The 20,572-nt window shown below is 25.1% G+C and overlaps 1 protein-coding gene across 1 annotated transcript; it reads left to right on the plus strand.

Annotated features, from left to right (window-relative positions):
• The first annotated feature begins 920 nt into the window (after window positions 1-920).
• Window positions 921-13,427, plus strand: LOC105736183 (uncharacterized). The gene is made up of 6 exons (XM_086917737.1): window positions 921-1,885; window positions 2,182-3,589; window positions 3,667-3,809; window positions 9,028-9,239; window positions 12,991-13,182; window positions 13,381-13,427. Exons 2-6 carry the CDS (start codon window positions 3,314-3,316, stop codon window positions 13,425-13,427), a joined length of 870 nt encoding a protein of 289 aa, XP_086773863.1. The 5' UTR covers window positions 921-1,885; window positions 2,182-3,313.
• The last annotated feature ends 7,145 nt before the right edge of the window (window positions 13,428-20,572 follow it).

Here is a 20,572-nt window from a genome sequence, read left to right on the forward strand (position 1 = left end):
ACAGAAACGCGTGGATGGTTGTGTCTTCAGCTGTCTTTTAACAGTATCGCAGCATATCGTTACGAAATTCGCATTTCATCGTCGTTTTTGCGCAGTAGAACGAGGCATCAAGTTTAAAAAACAAATTTACGGGAATCACTTTTTATAGATTTCTATTTGGACAAATTGACTTTAAGCATAATGGTTATAAACGATTTTATGTACGATTTCGTAGCTCGTTTTCTGAACAAGTGTAGATGTTCATTTCGAACGTTTATGATTTTAAAAATTCCCTCGAACGCGCGTAATCGATATAGGTGACCTACTTTGAGATCGCTCTGCATGGAACAATAAAAAGAAATCTTCATTTCTTTAAAGGAAAGGAAGAATAAAGATATTTTGGATATTTGGAAAAAAGTATTTAGAAAAGTAAGAAAAAGAATAATATTAATCCATTGAATGAGATTTAGATCTTATAAAAAGAATTATATATGAGTATTATTAAAAATTTTTCAGAGTATTTTTTTTCAGACATACATAAAAATAGATATCGATATGTATTACTTCTTGACGTTGCCATGATTAATTACACGTAAAAATTTAATGAAATAAATAAATAAATTAAACGATAAACATTTGATTTGATAAATATTTATTTGATAATTTTTGATAAACTCATTCGCAATTTGAAATTAAAACAAGATTTTTTAATATATAATAAAATTTTCATATTTTTAAAAATGCAAGATTTCAATATATTCAAGATAAAATTCTTTAACTATAATTGTATTAATACTTGTTCACCGTGTTACAAATTTCTTCATGCATCGTGTAATTTGAATTACATAAGCTTGATAAATTTTTAAATGGTCAATACGGCCCTGTAAAATGTAGCGCCTGTTTCAAAACGTCTCCATGCTCGGCACTAGTCTCGCTTAGTCAGTTGGCGTCGCGACGCCGTCGCCAGAGGTGTTCGAGAGCCGGACACGATACAATTGCCGGTTATTCTCTGTTCCTGACATAAACGGAGATAATTATTCAAAGAGACGCTCGGTGTACGCGAACAGTGAACATCACAATTCAATTTTCACCTTTGTTCTAGCTTCGAGAAGCTGTTTCTTCTTCAAGGAGGGAACCAGATTCATAAAGTGAAAAGTATATCAACGAATTAATATTTAATGAAAAAAAAGAAAAAAAACGAAATTAAGACAGCGTGGAACAGTTTAAATGTGAAGATTCTAGGCACAGCATCTCACAGGATCACATCTTTTGAAATCATAAGTCGAATCACACGCTACTGTACACCGTGTCAATGATAGAGTGCATTATCGATGAGCCACGAGCTTTTTAACGTTATAATCGTTCCCAGGAGGAGGGTTTAATCCAATCATCCGTGCTAAGGATCATTCGTTCTTGATACAAATGACGCGCATCAAGATAACAAAGGACACGACTGATATGTTCTCAATCAGAGTCAAATGACGAACGAGCCCCGTGATTCCTTCGATTAGCAAGAAACGAAGGAACAAGATCAAACAGAGAGTGAAAGAACGAAGGGATTCTTCTCTTCTTGAAGAATATCCTGTCGAAGGAGAAGAGTGGAAAGAGACAGCAATTAGACTTATCAGACTTATATAGTTTCATCGATGATAATCTGTGACATTTGTCAAGTCAACGTTATAGTTTGATCGTTGCACAATTTGTACAACTGTTAGATATAGATATATCGTGATATTTGTTGTGAATAGATGTTTGGAAAACTCTAGTATGCAAACCCAAGCTAGTTTAATAATCATTTAATGGCTTAATTAGAGAAGTGTTCAATTAAGGAGAAATACGTATAAAAAACAGTGAATTCGAGATTTCATCCCCAAAAGAGTTTTAAAAGGCTGAATTTCACGAGAAAGTAAATTATCTATTGTTTTAAAATTCCTTGTATAAGAAAGAAAAAGAAATAGATATGAAATCCTAGAGGAAGCATCATATCCTCCAGTGAAAAAATGAAATATTTATATATTTGATTAATCAGCTATTTCAAAGATAACATTTCTCCAATCAAAATTTGTTTCATTTAAATTTCTTAAGTTTGATCAAATCCCTTAACTCCTTGCGTGGTATTTTTCGCTGTTGCTAAATTAGAAGCTTTTTGAATATTTACATCTCCTCACCAACGTTTCTTTCTTCTTATCATTCTTTTTCTAGATAACGGATACAAATTTGATAAATCAACCCTTAAATCAACGGTGCAGAAACTATTCGAGTACCTGGTACCTAAATTTGTCGAGACGTTCGCGGACAGTTAATCTATTTATTGCTAAGATGCATCCAGGGTCGTTGACCTATGGTATGTCGCTCGAATAATTTTAGGCAGTCACGAATTTGGAAATTAACCGTGCCACTGAGCTCGAAATTAAAAAGGAGGAGCATGGTCAAGATCAATGAATACTAACCACACGTGTCTGTTCTTTTTGATCACGAATGATTTGCGTTATACGATATGTTTTCAATATTTATTCTCTTCCATTTTCTTATTTCATAAATTTTCGGAATACAAAATATATTAAAATGAAAAACGAAAATTCTGAATAAATTTTTAAATGTAGAAGGATGATGATATATGATGATATATGAATTTTTAATAGCATATTAATCAAGAACGATCTATAGATCTATAGATCTAACGTCTGTTAGATTATCTAACGCACGGTGATTTTATAATAAGTTAAAAGACGTTCAACAGAAAGATTCAAACATCTTGGAATACATTATCGATTGTAAATTTGCGAAGTGAATTTGATTATTCGACGACCCGATTTCTGGTGGTAAATTCCGCGTGGAATTTTGATTAAGACTTGCCAACCGAATTCGCCATCATGATTTATTTATACGCATGTCCTCAAATGAAATAATATTGGATTCGTATCGAAGAAAGTCGCCTTTGCCGAAGATTCTCTATCAATTTTAACGCTGTTCAAAGCATAAAATATTATACGTGATGTATTTTGCAATAAATGTATACGTGATTTAATAATCCAGCCGATATTCACTTAGAATACAACTTCCTTAAGGTAAAGATAAAGAGATTAGTGTTAATAAAAAAACTCGAAGGAACGTATATCCATTCGAAGAAACAATGGAGAAAGGGAAGAATGATGATTTTATTGTGATTCTTATTTCAAGTGAGAAATCTTTTGATTAAAAAATATTCTAAATTATATTAGAAACTATATTGAAATCGAGATTAATTGTGATTAAAGTTAATATAATATCATATACGGATTGTTATTATTTATTTTTTTTTTCTTTATCAACGAAACAATATATTCTTACGGAAATGTCGAGTTCACCAGATGGGCGGAAGGCCCCTCCTCCGAGGCTGAAGATTCAACTTCCTTTACCAGGGCAGTATTATCCGCAGACTGGTATGGGATACGTTTCAACCCCGTATGGTCAAACTCCTATGCCGATGACACCGGTTTCCGGTCAACCGCAGATGCTTTACGCGAACAAAGCCAGCGAATTTGTATTTAGCCAGTTCAAAGGTATCAAGGATCTGACCAAATCTGGATTGAGCGTCGGCGAGAAGAGCGCATTTTGGCTTTACGAGAAGGTCTGCGTAATTTCGTGTGTGTTTCTCATACGTGAATCAGGATAGGTCCCCACTGATATTTACAAATTTGTGCACAGGTCAGTTCCTGGAGCAAACGATGGTTCACGCATATTTTCTTATTTGTTATCGTGCTTTTGTACAGTATTGGAGGCGCGATGATATTTGTCACGATCGAGGGAACCAACGAAGAAGTGGCGCATGGTAACATTCGAAAAGAAAGGTGAGTGTAGAGATAAAATTTTTGAAGAAAATTTTTTTTTTATATTTCATTTATAATTTCGAATAATTTTTCATAAGCAATGTCACGTAACCAAGAAAGTTTTATCGTTTCTTTTTTTTTTTTTTTTTTTTTTTTTTACGGAAAGGAAGATGCAAGAAATGTAGGAAACAAATTTTTCATTAATTATTTTTATATGATGTATGATATATAAATTAATCTTAAGTTTTTTAAATATTTAAATTATTAACTTTATAATTTATAACGTTTAACTTATATATAAGATAAAAATAAGATAAAAATTATTGATATATCTAAATAAAGTTTAATAGAATTTAAGAAAAAGAAGAAATTAGATTAAATATTATTATATATAGTCAGGTTAATAAAAGTGAAATTTTTATTAAATGTAAATTTAACTAGCATCTATAAATCTTTTTTATTAAGATTGTATACAGAATGAAGGATGAAAAATTGATTTGTATTTGTTACACTTCTTTTTTTTTTATATAAAAAAATCTTTCACATATTGATATCATTTATTATTTCTAATAGAAGGAGTGCAAAATTTTCTACACTCAATAATCCATTGGCTATTCTATTTCACATTTGACATGAGTTTATGCTTTCAACTCGAAGAGAGAAACATGATATATCTATATTTTGCACGCACACAAACACGTTTTAACCTTCATTCCAAGGAAAACGAGCTTGAAGAATAAGCACAAACGTAACGACAGAAATAAAACATAGATAACATTATATCGTTTTTATCGGGAAACTCGACAATATCAGTGAAAAAAATGGGACAATCGAACGCGTATTAAGACAAACACGAGAAAATAATATATAATATATTGTTTTATTTCGTTATCTTTGTTTCTGTGACCTAACTTTTATTTATTTTAATCCGATTTCACGTACGAATTTTTTCATGAAAAATAAAGAATAATTGCATTTTTCTTTGCGTGCTTACTCAGATATTTTCATGCTATAAGAAACTAAATTCTTTTTGCATAAACATATCAATATCAAGTTAAATAGTACTCGTCTATTTTGACTGATTGCGACGAAAACAGGCAAAACATTTATGTACAAACAACATTTATGTACATACGTATGAGTCGTTAACTATGTCTGAATCGTAATCTGATGAAAGCTTTCTATCACGCAAGCATGTTTCAAATTATCGCGATAAGGTTTTATACAGTATGCATCCTCTGCATTCCTTATCCTTTTGAAATTGCACAAAAACACACTTCATAAACATTCAATTAATTTATTAAAGTAATATGAATTCTATGAAAGTGTTTTCTCGATATGATTTTAATATAGATTAAATTTTGTTACAAATTCTAATTTTTTATTAATTTAGAATTAATTTCTAATTTCTCTTAATTTCTATCAAGTTTTTCCTAATCTTTCATTTCTTTTTACAATTTGGCCATAATACCAACAATATTGAAACATTCATAACTAAGAATTTCTTTGTAAGAAAAAGTAAATTGTAGTGTGATTGTAAAAGTAACCAAAAATGTCATCTGATAATTTATCTTTCTATAAGTTTTATTGGCACAAATATAATTACATCTTGTTGGCAAAAAGTAAAAAAAGTTTGAAGATATGTAAATTCGACTATGATCTTAATCTTCTTAAATATTTAATTTTTAATTATTTTATTTTTAATGCTTATTATATAATATTTAATTTTTAAAAAATAACTATTCTCTAATAATTTCAATTTCATATTTTAAAATACAATAAAGATTTATTTTAATTATGGGTTTTGGTAAAAAAAATTTATTTTAATTATTAATTTCAATTATTCATTCAATAAAAAAAATAAACAAATAATTATAGAATATTTTAAATATAACAAAACATCTACATTTAGCAAAAATATCTAATAAATAATACAATGATATAAAAATTCATAATTATATCATTCAAAATTATAATCTCTGCAGAATTTTTTAAACATTTAACTTTTATAAATTACATTACTCAAAAATTTTTTAAATATCTACCATTTTCTGTATTAAATTTAAACTCAATTATCGCTATAATTAAGTTGAAGAGTTTCTCAAATCTTTTTGAATCAAAATTCAAAAAGATAATTCAAAATAAAAAAGTTACTACTTTTATAATATTTTCAAATCCATTTTCATCATTTAAACTGTTTCATCTTGTCTCATTTGTGATATTTTATTCCTTCATCTTTATGCAAAGTACAAAAGTGGAATTCATAGCAATGTCCACGACTTCTTTGACTTATTCCACTTACCGGCAACGATTTCGTCTTATTTGAAGGAGGATCGATTTTTCCACCATATGTTCATTTAAAGAAGAATCGATTGACCTTAGAAGGAAGGTCAGGTTTAACACAAGATTCGCGTCTGACCTCTCTTTTATTCGTTGAAAAAGTAGCTATGACGTGACCGATCCGATAGAATTCTGGTGCCCAACCGATGGGCCGCGAGAGTTGTTTAAAAATTATCGATTTTTGGCACTTATTTATTTTAATATTGATTTTTGAATTTTAGAGTTTATTAAATTAATAATAACATAGTAGTATTAATATACGAAATAATTATTATTTGAATTTTTATATATATCTCGATTTTTGTCTCATTTCAGCAAGAGGAAAGCTTTAAGAAAAATTTTAAAGTATTCTTTATTTTAATTTAAGAAATTTGACCAATTTGCATGCAAAACATAGATAAGAAAATTGAAATCAATAAATATTTGTACATATTGTAACTTAAAAATGTTAAATATAAAATAAAATAAATTATATTTATTTATATCGATTATTTCCATGTTTAATATCAATCAATCGTATAATAGTTGTAAAAGTGGTTTAAATATTTTAATTTGATAAAAAATTTTAATTTTAATATATTTATAGAAAAGGATTTGGACGAGAAAGGAATCACAAATTATGATTATGATATTAAAGCCAGAAAAAAGCTCAAATATATTAAATATTTAATATATTTAATATTTATAATTAATTAGATTATTTATATTTAATACATTTTTTAAAAATATTAATAAATACATTATTAAATCTATTTAAATATTAATTTGAAATTATATATTATAAAATATTTATTTTTAATATATTTATTTTATACTAAATATATTTCATTATATTTATTTACCTTTTATAAAAGAGAATTTGCGAATCTGTGAGAATTGCAGATATTTTTAAAAATCGGGAGAATCGCGACTTAAAAAGGTTTGAGAAACACTGCGACAAAAAGAAGGAAAACATGTGTCGTGATTCAAGTACTCGATCAGTGTTAACCATAATAATCTTTATAAATCTTTTTTCTTTTCTTTAGTAGACAAATAATTTGTTTTTTTTTTTGTGAATTCTAATTAAGGATGTGCAAGTGTGTTAATTGGAAACTTAGAAATAGATTTAAAAATAAGTTGCAAATGTGTTTCAATGTTATTTTGAATATAATATAATAACTCGATGCTTAAAATAATCAAGAAGGTCGATTAAGTAATTTAAAAAGAAGGAATTTTATATGCATATTTTTTTAACAAATGAAATATCGCGTGAAATGTATAATGTTAAAATGAGTATTTTTATTTTATCCTTTGTTTAAATAATTCAAGATTAAAGATTGAATTTTTCTTAGGTTATGTAAATTTTTTTTCTATTATTTATCAAGATTGCAAACTTGTACAGAAATTAAATTTTTTTTTAGAAATTTTTTTTGAAAGGGAAAGTTTTTTTCATTAATTAACGATATAAGGAATATATTTTTTTTCATTGATAAGTATATTTAAAATATAAAAGATACACTAAATATAAAATTCCTAAGGAAACTTTTCTCAATGAAATTAAAAATTTAGAAAAAGAAATTCAAGGATGAAATTTTCGATGATTTAATTTGCTTGTGAAATTAAATATCTGTGATAAAAATATTTTTAGAGAGAGAAAATAAAAAATATGATTTATTTAATATAAAAAATTATAAATGTTTAAAATTTTAATACACTAAGTTTATTTAATAAAATTATACAAATTAGTCAAACAATTTGAAGCTTCATATTTTTTTATAACATTATATTATAAAAATACATATATATATATACACGTACAAAATTAAGATCAAACAAAATCTGCAATATAATTATCGACGACTCTTAGTCTAGACAGAATCGAATCTTTTGGTATGTCTATCAAGCCATTTTGTCATTTCCTCCGATAATTCAGCTATGTCGAGCTATTTAGACGAATCACGAACGAATCAACATGTAAAAGAAAACCGATGATTTGATTGCTCTTTGGTTAACGAGACGAAAAAGAACTGCAATGAAAAGGGAAAGAAGTCTGTCTAGTAATTACAAGACTCGAGAAATAATTCAGAATATACACGTGCATGAAATACATCATGTTTTTTCTAGATTGCACAATTTATTATTTGTATAAAACGTGTTTTATTTTATGTATATTTTTATATATTTTATTTATTTATTTCTTTTTGTTTTTTTTCCTAATGTTTTATATTTTAATTGCACAATAAATATCTATATCAGAAAATTTTTCTTTTTCACATTAAATTAAAATATCGAAAAAATAAGAACGAAAGATGGAATTGCTATGAGCATTTCGAATTGCTTGCTTTTGAATCGTTTAAATGATACTATTACTATACTATTACATGTATATACTATTACTAGACAAAATCTTTCGACCCATTTCTGGGAATAACATTCAAAACAAATTTAGATTTAATTTTTTTTTTTTTTTTAATTTTACTGTAACTTGGATCTATCTAAATGCAAAGTTTTCCTGTAACCTAGATCTATCTAAATGCAAAGTTCATATATAATATATGATGTATTATTACTATATCAAAATTTGGAATTATTACTTTTTTCCTTTTCAAGTTGAATCAGATATCATTTTATTTAAGATAACTTTTTTTTTACGAAAGAATCTTTCAAGATCTAATGGAACTCTAATCTATTCTCTTACTTTTTAATATTTATTGGAATTTTACTTGGATTCTCTTCTGTTTTAATGATTTCAAAATTTTAATTGATAGTATAATATTTTCATATTATATTTTTTCTCACATTACTGAAAAAGTTAGATAAGGTGTTATTGACTTTAAACCAATTAAGTCAGGGAAATGAAAGAAAAGTGTAAAATGGAATATCAAAAATTTCTGTCAATCAACGTTTAAATGTGCCACAGGGACAAAACATTGACCACGATTAGGGAGCTGTGCAACGATCAGGTCTTGGCTACGAATTCGGATCTTTGGAATGGACGAGCGAGGAATGAATTGATGAAATACGAGGAACATTTGTACGATTATTTCAAGCGTGGATTGTCGGATCATGAGCAGAAAGTGTGGACCTTTTGGAACGCTGTGTTTTACTGTGGTACCATTTACACTACCATAGGTGAGTCACGATATTGAGAGAGAAAATTGGTATATTTTATTCTTGCGAAAAATATAGGGTGGAACGATTGAACTTTGATTTTCTTTTAAGCATGTTTTTAGATATTGACATATTTTTTTTCTTTTTTTTAATTTTTAAATGTCTTAAAAAATTTCTTGATAAAATTCAAATTTTTCGTTCTATCTTTTATTGGACGCTTTAACTACTTTTCATTTCAATCATGTATATTTTATTTAAATCGAATAGCATTTTACATTGAAATTTATACATTCAATTCATTAAGATCTTAATTATTACCAGTTGAAAAAATTGAAATATTTCTAATTTATATTATTATTCATGCATTTCTATTAGTTTTATTATCATTTTTAAATTTTGGTTTTAAATTATATAATATTTCTAATTCTTCATATATATGTGTATTATAGAATTTTTAAAAGATTTATTTATTATATTATTATACAAAATATATGAAATTTAATATTTTCTTACAATCATATTTATAGAAAATAAATATTTTATAATAAATATGGCTATATATGAAAAAATAATATGGAATTCTTTATATAAAAAGGATTTGCAAATTTTATACATTTAAAAAATATGTATTAACCCATAAACTTGATCCAAATATTTCTAAAGAAATATCAAGTTGTATGAAATAGAAACTATTTGATTGTATAAAAATTGAAATTGAACGTGTCATCAATTCTCAACTTCTCTTGTATCGACTATTCTTTTAAAAATAAAATAAAAAAAAAAGGCGAGAAAAATTGAATTCACAACAGAATCAAAACTTGGAATTAAAATTGATGAAAAAAAAAATTACGTCAATTGTTTATTTTTCAACATCTAAAAAGATTTTTTTTAATCAACAGGTTTTCCAATAAACAAGAAAAATTATTACGTACTTTATTATTCGAAAGGTTCAAATACTTTTACAAGAGAATCAATCGTATCTCGAAGAATTTGCAAAAATATTATTCCATTTGTTTTCAAACTATATTAATACTTATTTCATGCTGAATTACATTTCGTGAGGAAATTCTGATAGAAATATTGAATCAAAGTGAAAACGATATTTTTGAAAGTTCAGTTCATTCAGAAAATGAGAAAACAGCATTGTTTTCCAATGAACTTCTTCCTTTATATTTTGAAATGTTAAAAATTTAATTCATTAATTTGGTTTCAATTTTATCATTATTGTTATTTTTCCATTTTCTAACTAAATATTTCAAAATATCAAATAATTTTAAAAACTTTAAAAATTTTATCATCAACTTGATTTCAAAGTTAATTTTACTTTTTATATTCCATTATTGTTATTTTTCCATTCTCTTGAACGTTCGAAGATATAATTTGTGAAAACGTGAAAATTCAACTTAAGTTAGAAAATTATTTTCGCTTAATGTCATAATGCGTCATTTAATTGGTCCTTATGATTAATGAAAATGATCAACGCGTCAACAATTGATTTCTATTCAGAAGGTTGTACTTGACCCCGATACGAAATTGATTTTCTGGATGCAAGAATTGCTCGAATATCTGAAACATTTTGAATATTTCGCATCATCTGATGATTGAAAAAATGTTTTGTATGATATTCGATCACATTATCTCTCGAATATCGCTTACTATTAATTTTTTTTCGAATCATTTGATTATAATGAATTTAATATATTCGATGATCGATTAACGCAAAAAATTTTAATAAGTAATTTAAATTTAATAAATATTTTAATAAGTATACCAACGTTCTCGAAACAGATCACATTAGAACATCGTTTACCGATATTCGAAGTTTAGTCAAATGAATATTTAAACTAGCATATTGTCTATATCTTGCAATATATATTCTAAAATCTTAGAGAATAATTAATTTATTTTTTTTACACGATAAAATATTTGAAAATTTTTTAATTTTTTCCTATCGATCTTTTCTTTCCTATCGATCCAGAAAGCTGAATATCAGTCACATTGCAAAAATACACATTTCTACACAGAATTGACTTACGCAACGCAAACGTTCTTTTCATTACAAGTATCGGGAACGGAAATGTGTAAGTCACCGGAAGCGAAAAGATATTTTGAAATGATGCTTCTACTTACATTATTGTTTATAAGTATTTGAATACGTATTTTCATTCATTTATAATACGATACATGCACTAGGATTGGGCATGATTGAAATAATAATAAATTTTAAGTAAAACTGACGTTTAGGGGAGGCAACTTCATATATGTACATATTGTATATACCATCAAAAAAGTTTTCTTCAGTAACTTCTAAAAGCTTTTAGGTATTTCGTTATTCTTTGAAAAGTTATTAATTATTAAAAATAAGATATTTTCCAAAGCAAATATCTTAAACATTTAAGAACGAAAAGAATATATTTATTTTTGATTGTATACATGAAATTCCTTTCTGTTCTGATTTTAGACAGATGTTAATGATCCAATATTTATAATCGAAAATGAAGAAATAGTACAGAATATTGAAACGTATCCATTGTGATTATTATTTCAAATAACGAATATTAATTTCTGAAATTATTTATTATGGTAAATAATTAATATGAAACGAATAAGGAACTTCGCTTCTTCTTTTATACTTTCATTCCAAAAATAATCTAACATAACCTAAAATTCAGGTTTGATTTATCTTATCTGGATAAATTAAGTTAAGTTAGTTTATTGTTAAACAATTTAAAAATTTATACTTTTATTGTTTATTTGTTATAAAAAAATAAATTATTTCGATATTTGTTAATTTCCTTGATAATTTTATTGTTACAACAAAAATACGAACATGTTTATCCATAATGGATTGCTTTTTGTACATAAAATTTTTATCCCCTCAAGACACATCATTTTAGATTTTATAACATTTTATTTTTTATTTTATTGTTTGTTAAACTTTTGTAAAAAAAAATTTTTCAAATGATAAACATTCAATTTTAAAGATATCAATTTTCATTAAAAATAATTTTATTATGTTGCAATATTTCATATAATTATGAATAATAATAATACAAAATAATAATATAAAATTACTTATTAACAATTTGTTAATAAAATTATAACCTGTCAAAACAAATATCAAATGTTTTAAAAAATTAATTTTATCATGTCACAATATTTAACACGGTTATAATAATAATCCATTTTACATCCTGCCAAAGATAAAGCACAACGTTCAGATAATTTTCAACAAGTAATAAAATTATGCATAAAATTACAATAACAGTTTAAGCTTACGTGAAATGAAATAAAACAGATATAAAGCTATCTTCATCGCGTCACTGCCTCATCCTATTTATCCGTCTCTCTTTATTTAACACAAATTTCAATTGCTTATAATTTAATAAATAAACCTCAACCGACACTTGTGTACACCAACTTTTATATTTTTTTTGAGCTGTAAAATCTCCATTCTCTAAGAGATTCCACAAATATATTATTTAATATGTTAATTAATAATACATTAACAAACAATTAATAATATATTAACATCAAAAATAGGAAAGCAACCACGATTTTTCTTCACTTTTCACGTGGAAGAGATATATGTATAGATTCTAATATGCCGATATAATATACGCTTTACGTGACCTATATAGAACTATTTTCGATAAAGTGACGATTATCCTTTCACGATTTTCGATAACATATCTGCAAAGGACACGCGATAGCCTTCCATTCCATTTCATTGATTTACACACGAACGCGAAAAGCTTTGGGATATTTACAGAATCGAGATTCGAGGGGTCTTTGCCTCGTTGGCTCGTGCGCGGAGTGAAAATCGACGCGGATAAAACAATCATTGAAGAAATAAACTGCGAAACTCGAACAATGCAGTTTTTCGTTCAACACTGGTGGATCAGTGCTTTTATAGTGACACGAGTTTATTATGACAGATATATTTTCGGTGGCATTAACTGCTGTCGGTTCTTAACTTGTTATTTTACAGCTTGAAAGTATTGCATTGTAAAGCGATTTTTGTAAAGCGATTAGTATGATTGTCTCTTGTCAAAGCAATAAATTTCTTCTTTTTTAAAGACAACTATTGATACTTGATTAGTGATAGTTTTTTTTATCTGTAGTTTTTTATTTTGTGAGATGAGAATTTATTTTTGTTAAGATCAACATGAAGGATCTGGGGCTATAAAGTCTTTTAGTATCTCCTAAAAGCAATGAAAAGTGTTTAGTGAAGTTTTAAAATCAATACTTTTAGTACATACTGTATCATTCTGTGTATATATCTAGTTATATATTTATAAGATTTCGTTTATTTCTTATTTCTTAGTAAATTTGATATTTGTACTTTATTTTTTATATATTTTTTTTTATTTTATTTTATTTTTTTTTTTTAGATTCTTAGAGTGAAAATTATTTTTATTAATATCAGAATTAGTTAATTTGAGAATTTAGATTTCTAAGAAGTTTTAGTATTTGTCAAGAGAAATAATATATGTTTAATCAATACAGATTTTAATTAATATAAACTGTTGTAACTCTGTAATTTCTTGTAACTTTATACAAATGGAGTTTAATTAGTTTGATAATTTTACAGTTTGAAATTTGAAATAAATCACATTTGTATTTCTTTGTTTATTTTTTAAGTAATCATTTCTTTATTTATCAAATGAAAAGTAATGTTAGTATTAATTTTATTAATATCAATTATATGAATTTTTCTTTTCATTTTTTTTTTCCTTTCTTCAATTGAAAGATAAAAATTGGAAGATACAAAGTGAGATATAAAATAACGAACGATAATGAAAACACAATTGATTACTCCACACTTCAACCCATTCTCTTTAAGTGATTTCCTACTTTCTGTTTCATTTCTCAAATATTTCTGCTTTTATCCATTCATTGATTCTTCCATACTATTAAACCAAACATATTACGTCGTGATATGTAATTTTTTCAGATTATATTCTTACAGCATACATCAATGAAAAAAAAAAATTTTATTTCCTGTTTTTCACATTGACGAAAATTACTCATGAAAGTAACAATATTATTCTAACGTATGAAACCTTCACATCTTGTTAATATTTGATATGTGAAAGCCTCTGAAAATAAACGTAGCTGCACACAGTTGTAAAATTAATTTTTTTATGGATCAACATCCTGTTAACATAACATTTCAGTTGCAATTATTTCGAAAGAGAATTTCTTATTTTCATTTTCTCTATATAAATAATATATAAATCTTATACTTTTACAAAATGTAGATATTTATATTGTAACGAATTACTTCTTTTTACTAATCGTTAATCATTATTATAACCATATATTGAATAAAAATTGAATGATTAACATTAAAACTATCCAATTAAATTAATTTTTAAAAAAGCACAAGTGCTTTTGATAAAATTAACATTAGTTTTCATTCAAATACTTTTACATATTTAATTAATTCTCACTAATAATCATACATCTAAATTTAATTTCATAATAACACTTTAACCATCCTTCAAATATATAAATATATTTTTACTTACATATAATATCACAGTTGATAGTTTCATTTTTAATCTTAATTGTTAAATCTAATTTATAAAATACGCAAATATATTTCCACTTCTGTTACATAAATTTTAATACATGATTCTTCTCAGTTCCATTAAGATTGAAACACTTAATTTAATCTTGCACATACGTTAAGCGAGATATATTAATATGCCAATCATAACATTTGCTTACCATAGAATAAGTAATACGAAAAATCAAGAGGGACAAGAGATTGGTCTTTTATGAACTATTATATTTAAATTAATATTATTAAAATATCTACAAATTCTTAAATACTTATTAAATGATAAAAATTAAACGATTAAAACAATTATGGATATTATAATTCAAAAAATATATTAAATAACATTGTTGATCAAATATATCGATAATTATTTGCATTTACATTTTTTTTCCCCAAACGTAATACGCGCGTTCTACACAAATGTTTTATACGCCTTTTTACACTTTATCCCTCGCTCCTTAATGGATGCAACCGTGCACGACCTGATTCCCTTAAACAGACTCCGGTCATTAGTCGGGGATGTTTGTTTTCCGCGCACACATTGTTCTGGCGTGTCTCACTCCACCACGCGTATAACGAAGATAGAAACAGGGTTAGAAAATTCGTGTATACGTTATAACAACCGAGGAAGAGTCATCCACGATCGCCCCTAAGAGTGAAACGGTCTTTTTAGTCGACGAAATATGCCCACGCGTACTATTTCGAGATGAAGACACCAGTTGAGAGTTGCGTAAGGAGAAAAGAGTTCGTGGATAAATTTCGTTTTCGAAATTCTCGCTTTTTTGAACTATTTCTTGGAGAAGGAAAGAAATTTAGATAGAGAGATATGTATAATGTAAAATCGATACTCGATCTTTATTAACGTGGAGATTAGATTTTAGTGGAAAAATTGAAAGTTTTGTCTTTTTTTTTTTCTTCGTTATAAAAGAGAATGTTAATTTTGAAGATGTGATTACGCATGTTGAATTTTATAATTTTAATTCGAAGTGGATTGGAGATTGATTTTTGGATTCTCGAATCTCGAATTTGAATTGTTTTGAGATCTTCCTCTTTTTTTTCTTATTTTTTTATTACTCAAAGATGTTAAAAATTATAATATAATATAAATAATTTTTATCAAATTTATTTTCAGAACTAGAAGATTTTGATACATTTTTATTTTTGAAATTCTTCAAACTCACAATTCAATTAATTTTGATTATTAAAATAAACATATTGTTTTCAAATTTTAAAGAATAATATTTAACAAATATTTAATATGATAGATATTCTTTTAAATATTTTCTTAAAAAAACTTACAAATTCTCTTCTCTGTTTTTCTTTCTTTCTTCTGTGATACAAGTTAATTTTAGAAATGTGACTAACCTAAAATTTATAAATACGCTTCTTTGAATTTAAGTCATTTTTTTTAATTAGCTTTCACAATTCTTATAAAAAGCTTTCTAGAAAACTTAAAAATTTTATTCCTTTTTATCTACAAGTTTTCTTTTATTGAAAGAAAGACTTAATTTTTGTTTAAAATTTATTTCAAGTAATAAAGAATTTTACGATGATATTTTTCACTCATAATTGCAGATATTTGAGAAAAATATTCGTATAGCATTTCATTGCACTTTTATCTCTTGTTCATTATACAATCGAAGACTTTTGTAAATCAATAAAACGTCAATCTCATTGTAAGTGGTCTTAAAACTTGCTTTGTTTGCTTACTGCTTTCCAAAACATAACAATGGATTTTTCTGACTTACATTCTACAATAAAAAGATCTAAATCGAGCAATACTAAGAACGGAAAAAAATAAAAACATTCCAATTAATAAAATGAACAAAAATTGAATATAAAATAAAACGAAATACGAAAAAAAAAATATTTACATGTTTATTTTTTTGATTCGAAATGAAAGGATGATATTACGATAGAATTTTCAGTATTTGAATAGAAAAATATTATTATTTAAATAATAGAATTTTTGATAGATGTTAGAATTGTGATATATTTGAACATAAATTTATTTACAAAAAAAATATAATATTAATAAGAATATTAAACAGAGTATTTACTCTCTCAAGGATATCGATAATCATGGATATTTCCTATATGAAACAAAATTATAAATTAAATATTAGAGTTAAAGAAAAATATCTATTTTTTTTTTTTTTGTAAAAATTTGATTGGTAATAATTGAACACCGTATATATTAGAATTTAATTTAATTCAATTTAATTTTATTTATCTGTAACTTGATATTATCTGTAACGTGATATTATTCGTCCGTAAATAATATTGATATTTTAATTTAATTATTCCAAAAATAATATTCTCGTGTTTATAAAACTTTGCTTACAATTTCCCTAAATTTAATTGAACTAAATTGTTTCTTCGATTTTTTTGAATACTTTCCTAAAATTAAAATGAATCATGGAGAGAAAATATATGCGAAGAATCATTATGGAAAAAAAATCACACGATAAAACGTGCCATTTGTTATTGCACTGAATTGTCTAGCTATCTGTGAAACGTTCAATATGGTTTCCACATTTCGATTCTATTTCGAACATGTTCGAACATTTATAACGCGCTCGCGATCTTCGAATGTCGCGTAGAATGGAAATAATAAATATATCTGAGAATGGCGTCAGAGAAAAAAAATGAACGCTTGGAAAAAAAACAATATCAACCGTTGAATACAATAACCACAAAGAAACTTCACTTTTGAAAAAAAATTTTTTTTCAACGGTTTTTTTTTTTTGCTCTTAATAAAAAATAATATCTCCTTAATAAAAATTTAGCTTTATTAATTTTTTTATGATTTATTGCTTCCTGGAATCTTTTACTTTGGAAAATATACAAGGAATTAATATTGTAACGATAATATGAACTTCAACTTTTTTAATATTCCACTTTTGTACATTTGATTAAATATGTGAATAAATTGTGCTTTATTGTTAGATGATTAATTATTAGATAATTACGGATAGATGAGCTTGATAAAAGATATAATACATTTTTCTAGTTTTAATTAGAAGATTGATGCTAATACTACAAAAGAAGAAAGATAGTTTTATTTATTAAATTTCATGAATAATTTCAACTTCTTTAGAATTCTTCCTTCTGGAAATATGTATTTGAATAAATGTAGTTAAATTTAGTGAAATTTAATAAAAAAAAATGTATATTGTTATTTTTATTGAATTATAATTATAATTATAAAAATTATAATTTTAATTTGTTTTATAATGTAATTATTGAATAAAAGAAATATTTTTCATTTAATTTTAAAAGAATATATTCTTAACTGTTTCTTCATTTGACATTTTTCTCTATAAATGTATAAATAAGATGAAAGATTTTCAATAATAATAATTTTTAATATTTAAATTTATCTTCTACTAAAAAGTATAGAATATTTATACGCTTATATTATATAATATAATGTAGACGCAATTTTGTTTGAATCTATTACGCACGTGTCAAGATAAATCACTATGTGTAACTGAGTGACATTCTAGTCATTCCATTTTTATGCATATCTCTCTGAGTTGTCATTTATATAAAGATGTCAGAAATTGTAGAATTTTATTTTATGATCGAATTCCATCATGTATAAAAAATTTTTCATATTATTATAGATAATGCGACATTCTTTCTTTAAAGGTACGATAAAAAGATGAATTAATTTATTCTTTAGATCATGAAAAAAAAAGTTTTATAATGAAATTCATACTTTAACATAAAATATAAGATAATTATAAGTATATATTCTAAAGTATATATTAACATCATAAAAATCTGATTTTATTTCATTTATATTTTATTATATTTTATCTAATTTTATCTAATATATATTATCCCAAAAATATTTTTAATCCATAATTTCAACACAAAAAATAATAATAAATATCTACTTACACGTACTTTTGATTTATTAAAATAATTTTAATTATTTAATTAATTTTATTTACGAAGATTTCACTTGTTATCATTAAGGCAATTTTTTCATTTTATTGAAATATTTTTTAAACAAAAAAATTGTTTAATATTAATTTTTATGGTTTTTATTTTTGCATTTTCAAAAATTTTGTTATCTAACAAATTTTATTAAAAAAAAAAAAATGATAACTTCAGATTTAGACGTTATATATATATATATCAATACAAATTTAATGAATACTAATATTACTATAATATCGATATAATACTTATTTGACTCGGAAATGTAGTGAAATTAACGAAATCAATATTATCGAATCGTGGTTTCGTGTTTAAATAATTTGATTTCCGATTTAATTTGGCGTATGTTACGAATATGCATACACGTATAACGTATATTATTCCAAATTTATGGTCAACCAATATTTATTTAAAATTTAGAATATTTATTATGAAATAGAAAATTGTTCGTATTTTCTAAAAACATAATTCAAGAATTTCATTTTTCATTTCATTTCATTTAATAAAAAATATATTTTTAGATAAAATATTTTTAAATAAAATTTTTTTCCTCTCCTTTTCCTTCAAGAAATAATTATTGACTATTAAAAATCAACGAAAATATTTGTTAAAAGACATTTCAATTAAAAACTTACATTAATAATTAAAAAATTTGACAACGATCGAAGTTTACATATAAATAATTGAAAATTTCAAAACATAAATCATGAATTAAAAATCCGCAATTTTTTTACCATGCATTATCGTGGAATTTTTCAGAGTAACACGAGATACTTTTTTTAAAGTACCGCTACAAAATCTGTTATTATCGATTAGTATTTTTTCATTAGATTTCTTAAATAATGAATCGATTGTCGAAATCGATTCGATTATCAATAATCGTTCACTTAATCATCAATTTAATTTTGTCAGCACAAAGGAACTACATTGTATATTTTATTTTAGTATTTTATGTAAATACGTGGATGCTTAGATATATTCGATCTGGTACCTTTCCAAAAATCTGTTGGCTTGTATCATCTTTATTTTTGCGTATTTCTCACTTAAGCTTTTGTACGAATATTACATATGTTGTCAAATTGTTTAATTTGAGATGAAAGACCTCTTCAATCTCATCAAATTTTCTCTTAGTAATATTCTTAGTATTTCTCATTTAAATTTATTTATATTTTCTATACTGCATTTAATTTATGTACCTTATGAAAAATTTAAATATACAAAAATATAAAATATAATCCTTTGAAAAATATGTTGGCATTTGAAAACAGGATAGAAATAAAATAACCAACAATGTTGCGCTTAAGCAATATGTGTTAAAATGATAAATAAACGATAAATAACTTATATAAATAGATTATTAATTTAATTTTCGTAATTTTGAAATATAACGAAAGAAGAAATATATATATCTGTCTTACAAATTAAATAATTAATTTAAATAATAATTTTAAAATTTGAAACTTAAAAAAGTTAGGTTAGGTTGATTTAAAGATTTGAAACTTAAAGCATTATGGTGATTGAGATTAATAATATTACGTATTGAATAATAAGATAATAAAAAAGAGAACTGTGATTTTTTCAATTGCAAAAAATCTTACAAATATTTCAATTTTCTCTCGTTAAAAATTCAAACCTTATTCACTCGTAGCTCAATGGCTAAAATTTTTGACGCACATTCACGGTGACAGACGATGAAAAGTCCTGGCCTCGAGTCGCATTCGCCTAGATATACATAGGAACAAAAGGAAATTGCAATGTCGGTGAATTGGTGCTCTTTGAATTAGAAATTGCGCCCTCGTGTTTTCCCATTGCCGAGCACTGTTCGCTGAAACGA

This window comes from Apis florea, unplaced genomic scaffold (genome assembly GCF_048593485.1).
Source record: "Apis florea isolate Af1SG1 unplaced genomic scaffold, ASM4859348v1 contig_2272_pilon, whole genome shotgun sequence".
Lineage (NCBI taxonomy): Eukaryota > Metazoa > Arthropoda > Insecta > Hymenoptera > Apidae > Apis > Apis florea.

What these genes read in the sequence shown, in the direction of transcription:
- LOC105736183 (XM_086917737.1), top strand. Translation starts at nt 3,314, where the DNA reads ATGTCGAGTTCACCAGATGGGCGGAAGGCCCCTCCTCCGAGGCTGAAG. An exon ending in GGTAACATTCGAAAAGAAAG is followed by an intron (nt 3,810 to 9,027) that starts GTGAGTGTAGAG and finishes AATGTGCCACAG; the next exon opens with GGACAAAACATTGACCACGA. An exon ending in TACCATTTACACTACCATAG is followed by an intron (nt 9,240 to 12,990) that starts GTGAGTCACGAT and finishes GGATATTTACAG; the next exon opens with AATCGAGATTCGAGGGGTCT.